At 37.1% G+C, this 25,785-nt stretch overlaps 1 protein-coding gene across 4 annotated transcripts in view; it reads right to left on the reverse strand.

Moving 5' to 3' along the window:
• LOC126210640 (nuclear RNA export factor 1-like) overlaps window positions 1–25,785 on the reverse strand; it is a 140,879-nt gene that overhangs the window by 59,902 nt on the left and 55,192 nt on the right. For 3 of the 4 annotated variants that reach the window (XM_049939958.1, XM_049939959.1, XM_049939956.1), the window contains one exon: window positions 23,512–23,560. In XM_049939958.1, the coding sequence (XP_049795915.1) occupies window positions 23,512–23,560 (49 nt within the window). The remainder of the gene's footprint in view (window positions 1–23,511; window positions 23,561–25,785) is intronic. The other variant, XM_049939957.1, reaches the window with a different exon arrangement.

Genomic DNA, 25,785 nt, shown 5'->3' on the forward strand with positions numbered 1-25,785 from the left:
TATTCAAAATTAGTGCAAGGTTTACTTCCACTCAATGAAATAATCTATTTCCAAACTCTGGCTACATAACATCTGGAAAATCTTGTACCTTCATAAGCTGTTGTTTACCCTGTAAAATACAAATTCTGCCAGGATCAGAGTTGAAAGTAAAATTATTAGTATTTGCTTTTCAATAAGTCTCTTCTCCTTTCTGGAATTTCAAAAACAACAACTGTGTAAAGTAAACAAAGTCAGGTTACTACTTGTTTAGCTCATTCCTCCAATTACTGCAGTTTCGCTTTTGAATATTTTTAGAACTAAAAATCACACCAATAGTAGCTTAGCAATTTCTTATTCTTCTATCATACATTGATAACAATACTCTCTCTCATTTGTGAATATTGATGAACTTTTATTGTATACAGGTGAGTAAGAACACTGAGCAGCAGCTAAGGTGTTACTGAGTTTTACATCAATTCTTCTTTGTTCTTCATTCATACGGTTTTATCACCCATGCAGTGACACAGAGATTGCATACTATGAGGTCCTGTTTAGTACTCTGTAGGGTACTGGTAACTCCATGCAGTATCAGCTGTGACATAAGGACTTCTGTTGCCTTCCTTAACAGGTACAATCTTATTAGTTTGGCCCAGCATTCCAACACCATTCCTCCTCAGCCTCTAGACACGTCATGGCCGACAGGTCTCACAAATTACAGGGAATGACGAGATACAATGCAATGTGGACTCCAATGTTTGTACCTCAACTTTCTGACACATCTCAAAGGATCTCAGGATTTTTCCAACAAAGCAATTTATAGTCTTAAAGTAGTAATATTTGTTCATACACATACACTTTTTGGGCTGAAATGGGCATATCCTACATGTACATGCCAAGTTATTAAATTAATGCTATTTTATGGGATGCTTAGTAACTAGCTATGCAAATTGTGTTCGTATCAAACAGTATTCCTTTGTACAGTTTCCAAATGTCTTTTGTATCAATATGACTTTGGCATAAGGCATCAATACACAGCCGTAAATGATCGTCCTTGCATTGTTCACTTTCTAAGTTTTTACAAAAATTTTCACGTCTTTCTTGCATATATTTACTTTTCGAAAATAAACAGCAAATTTGATTCTTTCCCATACATTTTGGTTTGACTGAAGACCTATAGGCAGTCGAGACAGTGCATCGGGTAGTATATTATCTTTCCCCTTTACATATTTAATAGGAAAGCAAACTTCCTATAGAGAGAGAAAGCCCACTGTGTTAGCCTACTGTGTTGAAGTTCGCTCTTACATAGAAATGTCAATGTGCTATGGTCTGTATGTGTTGCTGTCTTAGATACCACTAGTAGGTATTTAAATTTCTTGAATGCCCACACTGCTGATAATGTTTCTTTTTCTGTAATTCTATAATTTCATTCATTTTGTGTCAGCAATCTACTGGTTTTCGCTTTAATTTATGATCAGTCACATATTCTTGGAATACGTGATAGCCGAACCCGTAGTCTGATGCATCCACCACCGTATGGAAAGGAAAAATTTGGGTGAACCAATAGTTGACTGTAATCAATGCTGCTTTTATTTTTGAAAATTCTTCATGACAATTTATATCCCATCTCCACATTGTGTTCTGTTTTATTTACCTCCCCAAACTTGGTGCATTAAGTACTGAATTGGCAATGACTTTTCTGTAGAATCCTACCATACCTGAAAATGATTTGAGTTGTTTTTTATTAGTAGGTTCTGGGCAATTCATGATCACATCTAATCTGTGTGGATATAGCTTAATCTGCATGGTATTTACAAAGTGGCCCACGAATTTCACCTCTTTTCAACCAAATTACAATTTGGACAATTTAATGGTGACACCTTGGGAACCTAACCTCCTTAAAAATTCATTCAAAGTTTGCAGGTTTTCTTCACATGCTGTGGACATTACAAATACATCATCAACAGATAACAACACTTTCTTTTTTAGCTCGTTTTCCAATGCTTTATGCAAAGGTCTTATGAAAACAGACTGATACATTTAGAGCAAATGGCAGCACTTTGAATTAATAAGACCTTCCTTCAAACAGAAATGCTGTAAACTTCCGTGAATCTTCATGCAGGGCAATCTACTAATAACCCAACATGAGATCCACTGTGCTGAGGTATTTTACTCCATCAAACTTTGCAAGCAGTTCCTCTGTTTAAGGGGTCTCATGTCCCTCGGGCTCTATAATTCTATTTACAGTTCATGCATCCAACTCTATACATACATTACCATCTGGTTTTTATCAACAACTAATGGATTGTTATAACAGCTATCGGACATTTCTGTAATATTCCATTGTAACATTCTTTCAGCTTTTTTTTATAACTAATGGCTTTGTCAATACTGGTATGGACGTAAAATGAATTGTGTGCTTTAATTTTCAACCTTCCCTAATAAAAGCTGGGCATGTTGAAAATATATGTCTACATAATAAAGAAATCATATCTTCCTTTTCCTCAATGCTTAGATTCTTTGATTTGTTGATGTTATCAGTTATGTCTGCCTCATTCACTTGTACCATGTCTGCCCCTAATTGGTGCCCGTCATTCTATTCTAATATAGCTTCTGTCAATAAAGCGAGTCCTAATCTGCCTGTGTAGCTTTGATCACAATGAATGACAGCCAAGTCATCTTGTTGCCTGCATGGGAATGTTACTGTCCAAGTTTACCGATATGCTGCTGCCCGACAACCAGTTTATGTCTAAAATCATATGTACCTTTAAATCTTCCTTACATACATTTCTTGTTGAAAAGTGTATGTGTTTAATGTAAATTTGATACACAATTCTGCATGTACTGGTTTTCTTGTCATACCTGTCATCTTTATTCCTGTGACTGGTAGCCAAGGAAATGCATTTAACAAATTATTTTGCTGTAAGAAATAGTTATCGACTACTGATATGTCACTAACAGAGTCTAAAATAACTTCCACAGTTATGTTATTTACAATGCATGTCAATGTTGGTTTCATATATTCTTTTGTTTGTGTACTTCATGTAATAAGACATCTGTTAAACTCTGCTTGTAATCGTACTTAATTAAGCTGGAACAGATTTGTTGTGGCTCGTTTTCTATTGTTTCAGAGGACCGAGCCTCCACCTCATAGCGTATTAATTTTTCTTCTCTGTAATACGTGTATTGTTAAATGCGTTATTACTATAATTTCTGTTATTGTTCCTGTTTCTGTATCTATTCCCTGAATGGTTATAATCATATCCATTATGTACCCTGTTTCCTTTATTCGTAGCACTCTCCCTGGTGGGGTGAGATGTTCTCTAACATTATTTTGTTAATTATTGTTGTGATATTGTTGCCTGTGTGTCATCTTTCTGATTGCCTTTCCACTGTGTCCAATTATTCTGGGTACTCCAATAAGTTGTTTTTTTCCAGTCCTTCCATAACAAATGGCTCTGAGCACTATGGAACTTAACATCTGAGGTCATCAGTCCCCTAGAACTTAGAACTACTTAAACTTAACTAACCTAAGGACATCACACACATCCATGCCCAAGGCAGGATTCGAACTTGCGACTGTAGCGATCGCGCGGTTCCGGACTGACGCGCCTAGAACCGCTCGGCCACTCCGGCCGACTCCTTCCCTAACAATTTGTCCCTTACAAACCTTGGTAATCAGCTAATGACAACTTCTAATAAATGTTCCTCACTTATGGGATAGTCTAGATATTTTACTTTGGTAAGATGCCATTCCTCAAAATCTCTATGCCCATTCCATGAACTTCTGTTGCATGGTCTTGATGCTAAAAATTCTAATCTCAGTTTCTTTTGGGCTCCCTCACTCCAATACTTAAGACTTAAATGCTGTTTCAAAATCACTGTCTTGTGAATTTTTCTAGCTTTAGCATACCCCACTGTGCAGCATCACCCATCAAAAAACTTACCACAAGTTGTATCTTATTAAAATCTGACCAGGAATTGGGTAACACACCCTTAAGTGACTTTAGAAATAAAACAGGGTGAACATTGCATGAAGGTGAAAACTGGCTGGTAGCAGAAGATTTATTTATTTATAAACAAACCTATTGTATCTACAGTCGCAGGCTTTCAAAAACCATTTAAAATGGATCAAATCAGATTATTAGTGCCAAGCCAGGCAATGAAAGCTATATATAAACACAAAAACCTCAAAATGAAAGTACTAAAAACAGTTGCACACATAAGATTCAACAAGCACTGTCAACAACTAAGCATAATTCTGAAATATATAAAAGTGAAAATATGTTCTAGCAGCAACATAGTAAAACTTATAAAACACAAAGCAGAAAAACTCTGGCTGAAAACCGAAATAAGGCAGTTACATACGAAGAAGGACTTACTAAACAGAAAGCTACTCAACATGCAGATAGAAGCAGCAAGCAACATGGAACCTACAGTTTATGACAGCATTTGCAGGCATATCCAGGACATAGTCGACAAGGAGTACTTGACCATTTGCAACACACACAACAAGAAACTACAGACCTTGACATCCAAACAAGACAAGAGATTCGACCTTGAGATAACTGACAAAAGCACACACACATTTCACAGTAGAGTGGTGAACAACACTGACATAAAGTTCAACCAAAGAGAAAACGATCTACTCCAAAAATGACTAAAATACAATGTAAAACCTAACCTCAACAACCATACACTGAAACAGGTTATAGCTTGTAGATTGTATTTTATTGGTCCTGTTGTCTACATACAGCTTATGCGTAAGACATTGGACAAGTCAAGTTATAAATATACAGGCTGAAAGTAATTTCAAGGCATACATATTTAAGCTTACAATAATACACTTTACACGTAAGTATTTATATAACACATTTCATAAATTTAAATATTCTTCAATGGAGTAAAAGCTGTGATGCTGTAAATATGACTGTAGAGATTTTCCATATGTATTGACCTCAGTGATAGCTTTTATGTTTTCAGGAAGTTTGTTATAAAGCTTAACTCCCATGTGAAAAGTACCTTTTTGGCACAGTGCTGTGCTGATCTGAGTCATATGTAAGTTTCTGTTTTGTCTGGTAAAGTGCTCATGTATATCACAGTTTTTTTGTAGTCTCCGGTCCTTGCCTATTACATTTAATTTAAAGAACAAAAGGGTTTCCATAATGTATACACACGGTAATGGGGGAATACCAGATTTCTTAAACAGCGGTTTAGGCTTGCACCCAAACAAGATTCTAATGGCTCTTTTTTGTAGTTTAAAAGTACTATTAGCTGTTTTAGAGTTTCCCCAGAAGGTGACCCCATATCTAAGACGAGAATGAAAGTACGCATGATATGCATTCAATACTGTTTTCTCACTACAGCATGATTTTAATGAACAAAGAAGATAACATGTTTTGCTCAGTTCTGCATTGAGATATTCAATATGCTTATTCCATCTGATGTTACTCTGCAGCCAAAGTCCTAAGAATTTGGTTTCAGTGCTGTTACCAACTGGTTCGTCATTGATAGAGACTGATGGGATAAACATGTCCTTGTTAGGAACATTGTGGAATTTTAGAGCAACGGTTTTCTTACTGTTTATTACAAGATGATTACTCTGTGCCCAGCTGCTAAGTTGTTTCGTGACCGTGTTTACTGTCTGCTGTAACTGTTCATCGTCGTCTCCTTTTAGTAGAATCATGGTGTCATCTGCAAATATGATTGTTTTGTGTGCGTCAATATTTAAGCTTAGATCATTTATGTACAGAAGAAACAGAAGGGGGTCCCAATACGGATCCTTGGGGTACACCACATTTTATTTGTTTATGGTCAGATAAGTGATTAGATACAGTTTTTAGTTCAATATTCGTGTGCTTGACGCACACTGCCTGCATACGATTTGTCAGGAAGGAACTGATCCACTTGTTGGACAGACCTCGAATACCATATCTTTCTAGCTTTGATAGCAGAATTTTATGGTCCACCATGTCAAAAGCTTTTGACAAGTCAATAAAGACTCCTATTGTTTCCTGTTTTTTGTCCATCAGGTTTAGGATGGAACTGATGCACTCATAGACAGCAGTTGTCGTTGACCTCTTATTTCTGAATCCATGTTGTTCATTACATAGGATGCTGTTTTTATTTATAAATTTCATAAGTTTCTCATACATAACTTTTTCCAGTACTTTAGAGAGGCAGGAGGAAATTGTGATGGGTCTGTAGTTGTTTACATTGTCTTTATCCCCTTTTTTATATACAGGAATAACTTTTGATGTTTTCAACACATCAGGGAAAGTGCCTGCCTGAAGTGAGCAGTCGCATATATGTGTGAGTACTTCAATTAGGTGTGATGCGCTCTTCTTTAACATTGTTGCAGGTGTACCATCAATACCTGCCGATTTGGAATTTTTTAGTCCTTTTATTGCTTTAGCTACTTCATCTTGTGAAACAGAACTGATGTACATTGATCCTCTACATGCACTTATTTTATATTCATTTGCCTGGGTGCTCTTAAAGTTTGATTGTAACATATTTTCAGCAACACCTGTGAAAAAGTTGTTAAATGTGTTGGCTACTTCTAAGAGGTTTGTTACTTTTTTATTTTTATATGATAGTGTTATATTTTTCCAAGGTTGTCTGTATTCTCCACATTCTTTTTTTATAACACTCCACATAGCCTTTGATTTATTAGCTGAATTATAAATGATTTCATCATTATGCATTATTTTTGCTGCTTTTATTACTTTTCTTAATATTTTGGAGTATTTTTTATAGTATGCGCGTACTAAAGGTGAGGAATTTTTTGAGTTACATATTTCATGAAGCAGTCTTTTCTTCTGGCATGAAACCCTTATTCCCTTTGTGATCCAGCTGTTTGTTCTAGAGTTACCCCGTATGGTTAATGTTTTCAGTGGGAATGCAAGTTCAAAGAAATGGGTTAATGTATCAATGAAAGTGTTGAATTTTTCATTTAGATCGTTCATTTTGTACACTCCTAGCCATTTTTCTTTCTGTAATAAGTTGTTGAAGTAGTTCACATTATGCTGATTATAACTTCGATATGCTGTTCTGAAAGACATGTTGTTAATAATACTGCCTTGTACTTTTTTGCTTAATATTTGAGCAAGATGATCACTAAAACCTGCATTGAAAATTTTTAGTGAGGTGTTGTGTAAACTCTTCTTGACTAGAAACTGATCAAGAGCTGTTAGGCAAGTTTCTGATACTCGGGTAGCTGCTTTTACTTCAGCCTTTAAATTGTAGGACGTTGCAAGGTTCAAAATGGTCTCCCTATTTCCACTATTCGTGAGGAAGTCAATATTGAAATCACCACAGATTATCAATTCACAATCCATTTTATTTATTTTATTTAGCAATGACTCCATTTTGTTTAAGAAAAGTTCAAAATTCCCGGACGGTGATCGGTAAACTGTAGCAATAACCAGGTTGAACTGAGTAATTTTTATAGCTGCAATTTCATAATCCTTTTCGACATTTGCCCTAGTTAAGTCAGGTAGTGTAATAAAATCTACATTATCCTTTGTGTAAATTGCTACCCCATCCTGCTTGCTGTTTTTCCTGCAGTAGTAAGCAGCCAAGACAAATTTGTTTATTTCCGTATTCTGGATTAATTCTGGGTTAAGCCAGTGCTCGGAAATGCATAACACTGAGATATCATTAAGTTCATGTGTTAATAGAACGTTAATTTCATCGATCTTATTACGCAGGGATTGCACATTATGGTGATAAATTTTTAGTTCGGGCGTATTCACGATTTGGTAATTGGGAATCATATTTACAGCATCACATACCTCTAGTTTAAATTAGGAACGTCAGCAGTGTTGTATTTTCGTTCTTCTTTCTTGTTTATTTTGTTTTCCTCACTGTTGGAAGGATGTTCAGGAAGCTTATAAATTGTTCTAACCCTTACAAGTCTTTCTTTAATTATTTCACTAACACGATCACAAACAAATCTTTTCCCTTCATAGTTCAAATGCATTCCATGCTTCGTGTGCAGATTTCGATGCAGCTTGCTTATATCCAGTACATCGCACTTAGTGTATTGAGAACACAGTTTCCTTATTTTAATGTTTGTTTTCCGAATTTCTTTGTTTACACACGAACTATAAACTAAAAGTGCAGCAGATGCTGCAAAATTAAATTCAAATACAAAAGCAGCAATAGGTCACAAAGTAAGCAAGCTTCTCGAGAAAGAAATGAATAAAGATAAGTTTAGATCTAAATATACAATAAATGATACAAAAACTTTAAAATCTATAAATAATAAACTGAAAAACAACCAATCCATAGTTGTAAAGTCAGACAAAAGTAATACATTAGTTGTGATGAAAGAAAAAAAATACATAGACAAAACAAATGAATTTTTTGTTGCTAATAACATTCAGCACATTGAAAAATACCCAACCAAACAATTCCAAAGTAAAACTAAGGAACAATTAAAGAACACACATTTCCTGTTGACAGAAACTGAAAAGAAATACCTTACATGTGTGAATCCAAAAGCACCAAGCCTAAGAGCACAGCCAAAAATACACAAAAATGGAGACCCAACACGTCCCGTGGTCAACTCTATAAATAGCCCAGCATACAAACTGTCACAAAAACTGAATAACATACCGATGAAAAAATATACATATGAAACAACATATTCCATAAAAACAGCATGATGCTAGCCACAGAACTAAGAACCAGAAAGCTCCCCCAAGATGCACAGTTTATATCACTTGACATCACCAACCTTTATTCAAACATACCCATACAAGAAGCTCTAACAGTAATACAAAAGAACCTTATGCAACACAAGAAACTTTCATACACAGAGATTGTTGAATTTATGGAACTCCTTCAGCTAACCCTAAGTTAAACTACTTTATCTTTAATGACAACATTTATAAGCAACCAGATGGCCTAGCAATGGGATCATGTATATCTGGTACCATAGCTGACATATACATAAATCACTTAGAACAAAAATTATTTGACAGCCAAGAACCTTGCCTAAAGAAAATAGAATTTTATAGGTGATATGTAGATGACACACTACTGTTAGTGAAAGGAGATACCAAAGACATCACAGACATTCTTAATCATTTCAATAATCTAAATGAGAAAATCAAATTTACAGTGGAACATGAGCAAAATAAAAGTATCAGCTTTCTGGACCTAAATATTGCAAGACACAACAACACATGCACATTAAAAATTTATAGGAATAACACAATGACTGACACCACAATCCCTGCAACCTCATGTCACCCAAATATCCATAAACAGGCAGCATACAGGTCAATGCTGCATAGGGCAACAAAAATACCATTGAACCAAGAAAATATGCAACAAGAAATAAAGACAGTGAAAAAGATTGCAGTTACCAATGGTTAAAATGCTTCCATAGTTGACACAATCTTAGACAAAGTGAAGAAAAACCCAGGTACAAACTGCCACAGAAGAAATAGAGAAAAACAAATATATATCTAGCATTCCATACATAGGCAATGTATCACAGAAGACTGCAAATATTTTCAAAAATCACAGAGTAAAAATTGGGATTTTCTACAGCTAATAAACTACACCAAAAACTAATACATAATATAAAGTGTAATCATGATCCATATTCAGACTCTGGAATATACAAGGTAACAAGCCAGGAATGCTCCAAGTTCTACGTAGGACAAACAGGCCGAAATATCAACACCAGGTACACAGAGCACATTAGAGCATACACACACAACAAACACACTACATCAGCAATAGCAACACACACACGTAATACAGGACACCCATTTGGAAAAATAGAGCAAAATGTCAAAGTACTCCACCGACTAAATGAAGGACGTAAAATGGATTTGCTTGAAGAACTGGAGATATATTCAGATTACAGAAAATATGAAGATAAAATATTAAATGAAAAACTTGAAAGTGAATCAGTGAATTTCTTCAGATGTTTCGATAATATACTTAAATAAAAATAGTAAAACATAGAAATAAGCACAATAGTAAAATCAATATAAGTAATTCATGAGCCAAATTGTTAAGATAAATAACCTCTGTACAAAAGCATATCATTATCTGTGGAAGACCTATAATGTTATCTCTGTGGACTACCTGTAAGAAGATCTTTGTAACTGTTTTATTTATATAATATATTTTCTATGAGTAAAGTGTACAACAAGTTGTGTGTGAGACTCTACACAAATGGACCATTAGAAAACGGTAAGTATAAATTCTTCTAAATTTTAGCCACTAACCTCACAAAAAGAATTGATACCCAACAAAAATTCACGTGTTTCTTCTGTATTACAGTAAAAGTCAACAAAATGAAGCAGAATCACACACACTGACAGCATCAAAAGAAATAGCTTAATACACACGAAAAAAACGCACTAGAAAATGGGAATTATTTCTCGAAACGCGTCGTGCAAATAGTAAAATAAAAAAAAAAAGAATCCTGACTGGCAGCAGAAGATTTATTTATTTATAAACAAACCTATTAAAACTTGGGGAATTTGTGATTGAATCCATTGCTTAGTGTTGCAGTAAAGTCATCACAGTTATTAGCTGCTGTCCTGTTATTTAATAAGTCTTCTACCTCTTTTCTAAGTTCTTTCTCTGTCTCCTCTAAGCTCAAAGAGTTATTTTGTATACCGTCATTAGTGTTTGAACGCAAAATATCGTTGTTGTGAACGGCTGGTTTTTCCAACACTGCAGATGTAGTCTTTGTAGAGGTAGATTCGTCGTCTACCACTCAGCTTTTGTATCCTTGGTTCCAATTCATTAATTATTGCAGCAAAACATCACTTTCTTTTTTGATCTAGATATGCAACATTGTTTCAGTACTCGTCAGTTCTTTTTCTAATACATCAATTCTCTGCACTAATTTATCATTCTCTGCTTTGATAGTATGCATGTGCTCTTAAGTACTGTCTAGTTTAGTTTCCACTATTTGTAAGTACCCATCTATTTCGGACACATGACCAAAACTCATTTCAATCTTGTTTCCAATGTATCCATCCTACTATTAAGTTGGGTGGTAAATGCATCAAATCTTGTTTCTAAATTTGTGTGTCTATGGGTTTGTGTCAGTCTGTTTTCTACAGGTGTGAACTTGTCATCCATATGCATAACTGTAGTATTTAAGTGAGCCAACTGCTGTAAAACCAACTGCATTAACTCTTCCTTAGTCATGCTGTTATCTATGTATAGCATCTTATTATTTTCAAACTAAACAAATTTAAATCTATCTCATGTATTAATGTGGATATACTGAGCTATATACAATGTAATATGTCTTAATCCTGCAACGGGTGTAAGTATATTCACTACAATGGTCTAGTTTTTTTATTTACTAGATGTAATAGTACAGTAACAGAACATTTGAACACCACAGTGACCTGACTGCACAGAAAATGTTGCAACCAAATTATTGTACTAGTACTTCACTTTAATCTTTCTGATAAAAAGAAGACAGGAGGGGGGATCAAAACTAACAGAGTTATGGCATTTTGCGACTCGTGGATGGCTGCTGTTTGGTGTTATCTGCTGCTGGTGATATCAGCATGTTGTCTCGCGGCAGCTCATCCAACTTCGACCTGATGGATAGCCTTCTATGCTCTGAACAACATGTAGGGCCATTCATCATGGATGCTCCAATTATCTGTATATTGGTAAATTTAGTTGTAATTATGTGGTTGTATAGTTTCTTAGTAACTGAATTCCATTCATGATGATGTAAATTACAATACACAGAAAAATCAGTTATATTGTTCAAATCTGTTTAATTCAACTTTTTGTGCTTTTGGCTGTATTGATTCTTGATGTTTCAGCATTGCACAGTTGTTTGTATTGGCCCTTGAATAGTAACTTTAGCTTTGATTACTAGTTACCAACACCTATTACTTTGTTAAAATCGTTACTCCTGGAAAGAACAACATACATTTTGGCTATTTCCATATAGTCTGGTTAATGGTGGCTTCTTGTATCAACAATTTAACTTTCGTGCTCAGACCTTCCTTACTGGTGTTAAATCTTGTCTTTCTACCCAGTTTTTGGTTTGATGTACCAATATTACTTAATCGTCCTCCAGTTCATTTCACACCAGGGACGCCACATGCAAGGGTTTACTTATATTTTAAGTTGCCTCGCTGTGATCTTCAGCTGGGAGTAATCTGCGAACCCCTGGCTTGTTAAATATTCTCCTTACCTTTAGACTAACTTAATTTCTACTAAAAATCAAGACTTGGCAACTGTGGTCTCTTAAGGCTTTTATTGAACCTTTAAATACAGCACATATTAGATGATAAGTATCTTGTTGCACAAGACCTTTAAGGTAATGAACAACAAGCATTTTTTCAATACGTACATACATACATTATTGATATAAACTTCTGGTCACTGGTATTCCTTGACAGTATGACTGGTGCAGAAGATACTTTTCTGCCTTTGACTACTTTGCACGTGAAGACTCAAAGTACGCCTTCAACTCTTTTGGAACGGCACAGTGACCAGATGGTATACATCATGCAAATAATACAACACACAAAACAGTACTTGTCCCCTAACATATCTTCTTACGTGATAATTAAAACTTTACATTCAGGACGATTACACAGGCCAACGATTTTTTTTTTTTTTAACTGTTTCTACTTTGATAGCTGATCTTCGTAGATTTTTATGAGCTGAATTCAAATCTAGCCTTAGTTTTTTTTATCACCCACAGTTTTCAAGCAATATGCTTTTTATTACATAGCATAAAAACCCTATGCTGTATGGTACACAGGGAAATTAATGAAACGCTTTGTTACAACATAAGTATGGTTTATATTTACAATAAGCTACTTAAAACAATGATGTGTGTTAATAGAGGTTTCACTTGTCAGCTGGAATTGGTTTGTATTTTCTTTCTCTTTTTTCTTTGAAGCTTCTTGTGTAGCTTTTTCTATGATGAGTCACTTGCTGAACTTCTCGGTGAAGTAGCCCCCCCATCATGTTGCTGTTCCAGAGGCCTTGCGTGCGTTTTTCCATCACTAGTTTTGGATGAATCAATAAACAGCCTCCAGTCTTCCTTTTTGGAATGTCTGAGCAGTACACTAAATCACCTTCTTGAAAAAACTTGGAAAATTGCTGCTCTCTTTTTCTATACATGTATATGCTGGTTCCAACTGTCAATAAGTGCTTTTCTTTTAATCTATAGAGACAAGCAATTCAGCTTTTTGTTTCGTTAAGCCCAGATCCCTACACAAATTGTTAAGCTCAGTCTGGGTAAACAATTTGGGCTCTAGACTTTCCGTTTTACAGTGGAATTCATTATAATCTGGTTCATCTAAATCAGACTGTACATCAGAAAATACTTTTGTTGGAATAGTATTTAAACCATCTGGTGGTTCAGGAACTAGCAAATCTACACCATGCCCTACTGGTCAGATGGTGGACGGAAGGTTAGGGTAGCTTATTACCTTCTTGTTTTTCGAATTATGACCAGTAATACCAACACTGAAAAGTAGCAATCATCGGAATGATTTTTTGGCTCCCTCCATATCATAGGAACAGCAGATCTAAAGGTTTTTTTCTCCTTTTTGGACCATTTTCTCAGATCTTCAACACACACATAACATACCTTATGCGGCACCCAAGATTTATATTTATCACCAAGTTTGGATCCAAAGTATGATAGATAAACCTTTATCCCAAAGTCTGTAATGTTTCTTTGGTGTTTCTTAATTACAAATTCAACACAAAGGTAACAAACACTGCCAGCAGAGTTTTTACAACCACGATTAGACATTGTATCGAGCACATGTACAGGGAATGGGAAAGTGAGGTTAGGTTGACAGTAAACAAAATATCATCTGTTAACACAAAAATAGAATCGACCTCGTTTTTTTGCCAGCAAATGTTTTTCAGCAGGGCCACCAACGCCATTTGCATTCATTACACCTCCTTTTAAAATTTTTTTAACTATATAAAAGCTGTTAAATTCTTTAAAAAAATCACTTAATTTAATAAACTTAACTGTGAAACGTGAAGAAATGGTAGGTGATACAGTTATCATATTTGGATTTCCCACCCTAAAAAACATAAGAATAAGGTATTTTCAGCAAAAAAGTTTTTCCATCGTTGGCCTATGTTATTCTGAGTAACAAAACTGCACATCATTCAACTAATAAAGCTTTTTCATTTACATTCAAAATCAGTGTGAGATTTCACTTCCACCCAATGAAATAATTTATTTCCAAACTTTGGCTACAAAAGATCTGGAAAATCGTGTACCCTCACAAGCTGTTACTTTCCCTGTGAAGTAAAAATTCTGCCAGGATCAGAGTTGAAAGTAAAATGATTAGTATTTTCTTTTCAGTAAGCCTCTTCTCCTTTTTGGAATTTCACAAACATCAACTTTGTAATGTCATCAAAGTCGATTTACTACTTGTTTAGCTCATTTCTCGAATTACTGCAGTTTTGCTTCTGAAATTTTCAGAACTAAAAATCCACATCAATAGTGGCTTAGCGATTTCTTATTCTTCTATCATACATCGATAATAATACTTTCTCTCATTTGTGAATACTGATGAACTATTATTGGATACAGGTGAGTACAAACATTGAGCAACAGCTAAGGTGATACTGAAGTTTTACACTGATTATTCTTTGTTCTTCATTTATATTGTTTTATCATCTCTGGAATTACACAGGGATTGCATATGATGAGATCCTGTTTAGTACTCTGTACAGTATTGGTAGCTCTATGCAGCATCTGCAGTGATGTAAGGATTTCTGTTGTGAAACTCCATCCCAAGAAGTACCTCAAACAAGTAATAAAAATACAAAACAAACATTTGAAGATATGTATGGGATATCATCCATACACTAGTAACAACTTACTGAACTACTCTTGTCCTATTTCATTATTATTAAAATTATAACAAAATTTATCTACAAGTCTTAATATGTTTCAGCAACATCAACATAGATTACTAATAAAATTAGTTGTATACACGCTATCTCATTTATAGGCGACAATGGTACAGAAAATCACACACCTATAAAGCTTATGGGAATATTTCGGAATTTAATTCAGCCAAATTCTGTACCCTCACACTTGCTACCCATATAAATGAGTAAGTGTGTTTCTATTTTCTATACCATCTAAATATGAAGTAACATAACAAGAGTTCTTTCTTTTAATTATACAACAAATACTTAAATATTAATCATATTTACTTTTTCTTTATTATCATTACATGTTCTTTACAAATGAATCTTAATGTATACCACATGCAACTAGGTTCTGCTTTAAGGGATCTTATCTTGCAGCGATCTGTGTCATTCATGGAAGGGCATATAATACGTTTGTGAAATGTAGAGCTCAGAGCAACGATACATGTGATCGCATTTGTAAACACTGGGTCACATACTGTGAGAAAGTACTACTTGGCATGTGCTGTGTCTACCTGCTGGAGAGCATTTGAATCTAAGTGGAGAGCATCTGAATTTATGTGGAGCAAGGAGGAATGAAGGAGACATACATGATAATGAGATATCTTTGAGACAGCAATGTTAGTTGTTTCTGGGAGTAGTAACTACACATGTAATGTGTAACTGTTTATGAAAGTTTGTGACAATATACAGAGCTGATTGGAACCAACCTACACTTACTTAAATAGAGACACAGTGTTTTGTTTTATAGCGTCTTCACTTATAGAAATCTGCACAGAAGAAAGAAGTTCAATGCTGAAGAAGAACACAGCACAGCATAGCTGGAGCCTAAGACAAATCACAAGAGTTGCAAGGTTGAATCTCTACACCAATCTAATAAGGGAAAGTTAAGGTGGTAGTGCTAGGTGTACCATCATGGAGTAACAGGTCTAGAGCAGACATTGCTCAAGTAGTCAAAACATTGCCAAACACGCTAAATACAGCTAAACACTCCACTCTGACCACACCACAACCTTACAATGTTTTACAAAAGTTGTACAAAAATTTGGAATCCAAACAATAACCCAAAAGACAATCCAATACAAAGAAAAATGGAGAGAACGTGTATGTCGTATGTCATCACAAATGGATTATAAGCCACAGGGTGCAAGACGTGTGGGAAGACAGAGGATGAAATGGTAAGACCAGAACAGGCCTTGGGCCTTACACATCTTATTTTATGGAAACTATTTTTTTAAATATGTGTATCAATATAATTTGTAACAATATTATGAAAAGGATAGTTGCTACTCACCATATAGTGGAGATGCTATAGGCACAACAAAGAGACAAACAAAATCAGCTTTTGGCCAAAACAACCTTTACCAAAAATAGGCAACAGACACATGAGTTGTGTGTGTGTTGGATGAAAGATCGTTTTGTGACATTCTCTTTGTTGTGCCTATCTGCGTATCTCTGGTATATGGTGAGTAGCAACTATCCTTTTCATCACACACACACACACACACACACACACACACACACACAGAGAGAGAGAGAGAGAGAGAGAGAGAGAGAGAGAGAGAGACGGGAAGCTGCTTCAACTCAGGCAGACCTTATAGTGTAATTTAGTGATTCTGCAGAATAACATGTTCCATATCTAACCACTTAGGTCAACGAAAGATGTTCATGGAAACAATTTTTCATTTATCAAGCAATGGAAAATCCAGGATGGAATGTAACAATGCGAGAGAAGGAAAGTTTCCACTCACCATATAGCAGAGATGCTGAGTCGCGATAGGCCCAATAAAAAGATTCACACAATCATAGCTTTCGGCCATTAAGGCCTTTGTCAGCAGTAGACACACATACACACGTGCACACACACATGCAAGCGCAACTTGCACACACGTCTGCAGTCTCAGAGAGCAGTATAGTTTCAGCTCTCTGAGACTGCAGATGCGTGTGCAAGTTGCGTGTGTGTGTGTGTGTGTGTGTGTGTGTGTGTGTGCACACGCGGGGGTGTATGTGTGTCTGCTGCTGACAAAGGCCTTAATGGCCGAAAGCTATGATTGTGTGAATCTGTTTATTGGGCCTATCGCGACTCAAAAATTTCACTTAGGTAATTGTAAAGTGTAGAACATAAAAACAGTGCTCTGCTTTACCATACAGGCAGATTTGGTGTAAAGGCTTCAGCTCAGAACAACGACAAGGTGCGATTGCAAGTGAGTGTCTCCACCTGTTGTGAAAGGGCTGCTTACGCCTCCGTGCAAAGGCTTGGCAGTGTCTTGGGAGCCACAGAGCAAAGGACGCGGGTGTGGGCAACGGTGCCAGTGCCCAAATAACTGAAGTACACATAAGAACAGTCAGTCTGAAATGTCAGATTAGCAAAGGAGTACATGTTATGATCTACTGTGAGCTACAATGAGAGATCTATATCACTCTTAGTTGTAAATGAAGTTCTACAGTACAAACATTGTCATTATAATACGGAAGAGTTATCACAAAACTTATTACGTCATTTTAGTAGCACAATTAGATCAAAGCTCTTTTTCAGCAACCCCCCAATGCAAAAGGTGAACAAGTCACACATCACAGTGTAGTGGCATTGCATAACAGGTCTGCTGCAGTAAATAACTTCAAGAACAGTGACCACAAGAAAGGTAAAAGTTGGCACACTTTTCAACTGGATGACAGATCGTAAACAGAGTGAAACACATCGAAACCGTAGCCCACTGTTACACTCTGACCAGAGACTATACCACAAAAAGTAGGAGGCTTCATATGACAGAATGATTCAATATGGACAATGATGCAATAGAATGGTACAGAGTAATGGCAAGTAAGAAAGGAAAAGATAGATTAGGAGTTTTAAAGCCAAAAAAGAAAATAAGGCAGTCCCAAAAGACAGATGTCCTTCCCACCACCCACCATAGGATATCTCCCTAGGCCGTACTTCGCTGGTGGGTTGGAGAAGAGGTGTTCCTCAATCCTACAGAAATGACACCACCAGCTTAATCCCTGTATGCCCTATAAATGTTCCAACACACCACTGTGGACAGCCAATGGAGAGTGATGTGATGCAATAACAACTTATGCTTAGTATTTGAATCAGACTACAAAATGGAATGAGTAATTAGCCAAACATGCAGCTCATTCTTAAATTCACTAGATATTGTAAAAATGATGATAAGCTCAACCACTTACATTACTATTGAGCTAATGTGCTTAAGAAAATTCCAAACAGTACAAATGCTCTTCTTACAAAACCTATACCACATTTGATTTGATTTTGACAGGGAAGCTGAAACAGCTTTGGTCTAACCCGCCACTGCCTGCACTGAAACCAAGTTTATTGTGCAGCACCTCTCCCTGTATATCTACTAAAGCCAACCAATGCCCTTAAATAGTGCAATGAGACCCTTTACCAGTTTTTTTGTTAGACACAATTTGTTTAAGATTATGTGTGATGCAGTTTCTTCATCCTCATCACAGATCCTTCATTTAGGGTCTTCTTCTGTTATATGCATTGTGTGTATGTGTTTTTTGAAATTCCCATGGCCGGCCATCAGTCTACTCATGAGTTTAATCTCTTTCCTGTTCAATCCCAGGATTACAGAGCTTCTTATAAAACATTACCTTACCATGTTTTTGTTTATGGACCTTGGTCCAATACTCTATGTGCTGTTTCCTAAGCCAGTTCCGTAGTTCTAGTTTGATCATAGCCTTAGTGATTGTCAGGACAGGTTCCAGTCCAATAAATGGAGTCGTTGACCCCATCCTGTCCCACCTGTCGGCTCGTTCATTGCCACAAATTCCCTGAGTAGCTAGGGACCCACACTAGATATACCATCGGTGAACCTATACAATCGGTGAACCAAACAATGTCCCCTGTACGGTGTCCAACTGCTTTGTCCCACTGCTCCCTGCTTCCAATTATTATACTGTAAGGCTTGTTGAAGCAGTTCGGAGTTATTATATAGTTGGCCGGCATTTCCCCAGCCATTCTATTTACCTCACTCACTATCCTAGTGTCCGATTCTGGGCATCCCAATGAGATCCAGTTTTTACCAGTTTTAAGTCTGTATGCCCCAGCTGCTGCCTCCATCTTGACCCAAAGGTGTAGTGGAGGCATGTCCAGCATGGCTTCCATCCCAGCAGTTGGTGTGCTGCTAATTTCACCTGTTATGGCTAAGCAGGCTAGTCTCTGCACCTATACCGTATTAGTGTTACCATCCTGTAGTAAACAGTACAAATCCTTAGCTACTGTCGCTGCTCAATAAATTAATCCTAAGGAATCAGTCTATTAAAAAAAAAAATTATAAACCAGTGATCTTAATCTAGAAACCTGTCAAGGGATTGACGCACACTACACTAAATAAATAGTGGTTCAAAGACAACAAAATTAAATAATGCTATAACTCCTTATAAGTCTTCACATAACCCTTTCTGCCACAGTACACTATAATTAGTGACACCTCGTAGGAAGGTACTCTAAGCGCCTTCAGACTGGAACAAATTTACGTTCATACATATAAATAAAATGCTTAGTTCATCCCTATGAAATCCCCAAACCACCTTCCCTACCCTCTGGCTCCTACCCTTGTAACCACCCCCGGTGTAAAACCTGTCCCATGCACCCTCCCACCACCACCTACTCCAGTCCTGTAACCTGGAAGGTGTACACGATCAAAGGCAGAGCCACGTGTGAAAGCACCCACGTGATTTACCAACTGACCTGCCTACACTGTGAAGCTTTCTATGTGGGAATGACCAGCAACAAACTGTCCATTCGCATGAATGGACACAGGCAGACAGTGTTTGTTGGTAATGAGGATCACCCTGTGGCTAAACATGCCTTGGTGCACGGCCAGCACATCTTGGCACAGTGTTACACTGTCCGGGTTATCTGGATACTTCCCACTAACACCAACCTGTCAGAACTCCGGAGATGGGAACTTGCCCTTCAGTATACCCTCTCTTCCCGTTATCCACCAGGCCTCAATCTCCATTAATTTCAAGTTGCCGCCACTCATACCTCACCTGTCATTCAACAACATCTTTGCCTCTGCACTTCCGCCTCGACTGACATCTCTGCCCAAACTCTTTGCCTTTGAATATGTCTGCTTGTGTCTGTATATGTGTGGATGGATATGTGTGTGTGCGCGCGCGAGTGTATACCTGTCCTTTTTTCCCCCTAAGGTAAGTCTTTCCGCTCCCGGGATTGGAATGACTCCTTACCCTCTCCCTTAAAACCCACATTCTTTCGTCTTTCCCTCTCCTTCCCTCTTTCCTGATGAAGCAACGGTTTGTTGCAAAAGCTTGAATTTTGCGTGTATGTCTGTTTGTCTATCAACCTGCCAGCGCTTTTGTTTGGTAAGTCTCATCATCTTTGTTTTTAGATATAAATGCTATACATATACAGATGTACAAAAGAACTCCACTCTACTTTCCACTAGTCAATCCCTGCTCTCATGCTGTAATTATACATGCAATTCTCTTTCTTTAACAACCTCCTATGGTTCATATATAAAGCAAATGTAGTCATCAGAGGCTTCTCAAAAAATATCCTCTCAAAATCATAAAATTGCCACATATTTATTCCTCCCAAATGCCCGACAACGAATTGAATACCATGAAGATATTTTTTGAATGGAAGCATGGTCCATGTAGGCTGCAATTTTTTTTTAAAATTATCTATGTGACTGGCCAATTTCAACCTTTGGTCATTTTAAAACACGCATCTTAAGCTTCCAGCTTCATTTTACATTTTGTCACTGGTACATGTTAACAGAATACACCTTACTTCTTTGCGTATGTGGCACAGAGAAGACATGGCTGTGAGAATATGTCAGCCAATCGCACACTAACCGACCCTTTTCCAGGATGACAATGCAACAGTGCAGCTCCCATGTGAAGAGGACACAAGTGCCGCAACCAATTGGTGATGCCCCAGTTGAATAGCAGCTTCAAGATTAGCGAGTTCAATAGCAGTGTCAACTCTAGTTACTCCGCTTGTACTGTCTATGTGGCATAGACTTGAGAATGTTTATACTGAAGAAGATTCACTATTTTGTATGTCGCGACACATCTGTGTAATTGCAAAAGTTATGGAATATTGTTACAATAGTATATTGTTTTTGTGTCACATACACACAGAAGTAAGATGTTCTGTCGTCTTCTATACCACATTTGATTTGATTTTGACAGGGAAGCTGAAACAGCTTTGGTCTAACCCGCCACTGCCTGCACTGAAACCAACCGATATATTATAATGTACTGTAAAATGAAACTGGAAGCTTAAGATACACGCTTGAAAATGACCAAAGGTTGAAACTGGCCAATCACACAGATAATAAATAATAAATAAATAAATAAATAATACAGCCTATCTGGACCATGTTTTCATTCACAAAACATGCTGAAGCTGTAGACCCCCACAAAAATAAAACTTTATTATGAAGATACCTCAGTGTCTAAAATTTTGATATTGTTTCTCTAGTCTTCTGGTACACACTCTCCATCCCACCTGGTGTCTCTTCAAATTCTTGTGCAGCGGCCAGAACTCTTGTCAGCATATCTTCCTCTGTCTCTAAAGGACTCTTGTAAATTAAACTTTTCATATAACCCAACAAGAAGTAGTCCACAGGAGTTAAATCCGGCGATCTTGGCGGCCACACAGTTTGACCACCCTAGACTATCCATCTTCCACCATACTATCAGTTCCTATGTCTCTGAACCACATGTGAGAAGTGAGGTGGTTCACCATCATGCTGAAACCACATTTCCTGATGGACATTCAGTGGTACAGCTTCCAAGAATGGGTCAAATACGTTTTGTAGCAAGATCAAGTATGCAGGGTCAGTTGGGTGAGTGGAAGGGGGCATGGCCCAATCACATGACCATTCAGAATACCCGCCCACAGATTAATACCAACCCGGATCCAAAATCCCTGAAAAAGCATGACACGAGGGTTTTCGTCTGCCCAGACATGGCTGTTTTGTGAATTCAGTGCACAGTCCCCATTGAACTTCCATTCATCTCTGAACAAAACTCTGTGTGGAAAAAGGGGTGTGTCGATGCAATGGCGCAGGAACCACGTGGAGCAGGCAACGCATTGTGGAAAATCACCTGGACTCGTAGTGTGTACCCTCTGTAAGTGGTACAGATGTGATTGCTGCTCATGCAGAACATCCCAGATGACACTGTGACTAAAACACATTGCATGCACAATTGATCGAGTACTCACTGATGGGTTCTCTTCAACGTGATGCAGTATATCATCTTCAAATTCAGCCACCTAGTGACGCCGTGGAGTACAAAGTTCTGCCTTCTCGCAGTGAAGGCACCTGTTTCTCAGAGCCTTTGCGTAACTAGAGCTAAAAGTTTGTGCGATGGCACGTTACGATGCAGAAAATGTTCCGTGATACAGCTGACTAACAGCTCTTCTGTTACCTCCAGTTTCACATACACAAAGATTGTGTCTTGTGTGTTCTGAAAACATGTGCCGAACTGTGCTTACTGTATCAGACACACACAGGCACTGAATAGGTCTCGCACCAAGGCAGATGCTGAGTAACATCAGGTGACAGTCTGACGTAGTACATGTCATCCTGTCTAACCTGCTGCATACCAGGACAAGCAACCCCGAGACTTTTCTCTCTCCCTCAGCAGACATTGACATATTACAAATCTGAACTGAAATCATTACTGAACGGAAACAGTATTTTTCCAGACATGGGTTCCTATTCAAAATATTATGTACTCATTCCCCTCTACACTATTCCTGGAAGTTTGTGACGAGAATTTTCGAACACCCTGTATAATGGATAGAATTTTTCAACTACTTTCTCGCTTCTTATAAACCCCTATGATTTTTACCAAGAATAGTCTCCCACTTTGCATCACACAGGGCTCTCGTGTTCCCATGTTAATGCCGACTCTGCAACTAACAGCCTTATCCTGTCCTCACCCCCCACCCACTCCCCACTGACCTCCCTGCCTGTCCCGCCTCCTCACCCTCACCCACCCTACGACTGCCTCTCGTGTCATACGCAGTGGTTGCACATGTGTGTGAAAGCTTATGTGAATGTGTGTGTTATCCATCTTGGACAGAGGACTTTTTTGTCTACAAGCTTCAATGTTTAGCATTCTTTTCATTGCACCTGTCTGTGACTCAAATGTCTCCTCCGTGTAGGGAGTAGTAATCTATCCTTTCCATCCTGGATTTTCCACTGTTTTAAAATAAAGTTAGTTGTACCCACACAGGCTCATTTATAGATAGTAAGAGTACTTACGATTTCACATTTCTAACGCTTAGGGGAAAATTTCCAAATTTAATTCTACACTCTTACGTCAGGTAACTGGTAATGCTTATGAGCTGTCCCACTCCCAACCCCCCCCCCCTATTGTTTCTTTTAATCAAAGACTTAAAGGTATAAAATAACATAATAAATCAGCAATTTTCAGTGCTCAGAAACTTTGAAAGTGGCTTGATCTATCATTAATGGGTGTGTTATTAATGAAATAATAAATTCTTAAAGTATTCTAAGTTGTAATGTATGAAGAATGAACTAATCCAACAAATAATACATAAGCTAAAGTTATAAAAATCACGCGTACTTTATAACTCACCAACTTAATGAGACGGGGGAAGTTCACTGTGACGATGCTGAAATGAAAACAAGAATATTAATGTCATTTGGTGGCTGTTTCAATTAAGTGAAAAATTAGATACTACAAGCTTTCATAGGACCTATCTCATATAAAAATATACCAAAAATAACAACAACATAAAAAACTGTGTGTGTAACCATTACATAATATCCTCGCTGTTTACATGCGCTTACATTTGCGATCGCTGTACATTTTTTACTTTATTATAAACAATGTTTTTATCTTCGTACTGTCCAGCTATGATTCTTATTGTTTAAACTTTTGCAGTGTCATCACCTTATGTACAGCTGAAGTAAGTCTGCTTCAGACGTTAAACTTAGTTTACAATCACAAACATCACAGCTCTTATGTTAGTGTCACCTGCACATTGTACACGCTTTGTATCTCTCCGAATAACCTTATCGCCGTACACCTCATTGTACTGACGGCTTGTGGTGATACCTTCACTACTAACAATGCTTTCCAAAAAAGTGAACTGTCTGTCTACAAAGTAAATGCATTTATCCTCTGTTATCCATTTCTCAGACTAATACCAATGTGAATCTGTATATAATATATCCCACAATCAAAACAAGCCACAATCAGTTCTTGTTAACGCTATTTTTGTATTTTGTGTAAAACTTTTAAAAATATATTACCCTTACAGGATTTGAGCACATTACCTTGTTATCCGTAGTCACATGCGCTATCTGATGCACCACTGAATGCCTGCTGGAAACAATACCTCTGCTCAGTGTCTTCTACAGTGGAAATCAGCAGTAAGTTGTCAAGAATAATTTTATTTTGCTTTGGGTCATAGCTCATGACTGATAGGGACAATCTAGTTACAATATGCAGATCCATTTGAAAAATTTATACAGTTCCTTAGTTTTGAGTGAGTTTAACGATGTTGCAGGGAGCAGGGAAAAGAATGTCTGTCATTGCTCATATTGTGCTTTAAATGGATGGAACGTAAGTGCATTAACTTTCGCAAGGCTTCCACAATCGACATTCGCAAAATTCCTTGCTATTGTTACTTAAAAGATTTAATTACCTTGCCCACCACTAAATAGCTAAACTTTTTTGCAGAAAAAGTACATAAAACACACATATAGCTTTGTCTTACTCCTTGTCTGTGACATCACTAGAACATCAGTCAATAATAGAGCATTTTTGATCATGTGACCAGATCTTGATATCCAATTATTTTTAAGCTTTAATTACATAAAAGTAACAGATTTGTGAGAATATTGAACATAAGTGCTATTTAAATGTAATAATCAATCAGAATAACAAGAAACTGAACATATTTATAACAAAGGAAAATACCCTATTATGCACAACCTTTGATGACAAATCAAGTTTTCAGTATTTCAGATGAATGACATTTATTTTTTGGAAGAATAGAGCAGAAATAATATAAATGCTGAATTTTTAATATTTCAACTGGTTGGTTTACAAATTAACAGTAGATGTAACAACATGTTTCAATTAATTAATAGAGTGTACATATTAGTTAAGAAGTTTTTATTAGACAGTTCTAGCATGCGAGCTTTTCATTCAGACAACCATTACACACAGCTGCCAACATCGAGAGGAACCCATCAGTAATCACACAAGTAATATGGCGTAAGTCCGTCGGTGGATTTCGGAACCAAAATTGCACAGCCTCTCCAGGCGGCCTGGGCAACTATATGTCCATTCGAAATTAATATAGCTATATATATGAATCGTACACACGGCCTGAAATATGTGTGTAAATTCGATGCACTTGGCCTGCCAGAAAAGTCAGCTTGGGTGTCAGTTTGGCACGCTTGGAAACAAATGTGTTAAAGAGGACTTTTTTAAAATTAATTTGGATGAAATAGTATCACAATACCTTCAATGGTTCAGGAAAAACTTAGGTGAACAGCTTAGCCTAGTCATCTGTAAATAACCTTAAAACTGATTTGTTCCATGATATAATAATAAAAAGTGCACGTGATATATGGAACACAAGATTGATGATTGCCTACCTAACCTCATGACGTTAACAACATGGCCTCACAGACTGGCCTGGTTTGATTTCCTTCCTAATTATACAACTTGGCAGAAAGCAATGTAAATGCAAAGTTTCACGTTCCACACCAAGATGGGCCGATCGAGCCTGACCGATCTCCGTGCTGTCCTCTGCCAACTGTGTCATCAGATACAGTACGGAAGGGCATTTGGTCAGCACCCCACTCTCCTAGTCATCGTCGG

The sequence above is a fragment of the Schistocerca nitens genome, chromosome 10, assembly GCF_023898315.1.
Source record: "Schistocerca nitens isolate TAMUIC-IGC-003100 chromosome 10, iqSchNite1.1, whole genome shotgun sequence".
Lineage (NCBI taxonomy): Eukaryota > Metazoa > Arthropoda > Insecta > Orthoptera > Acrididae > Schistocerca > Schistocerca nitens.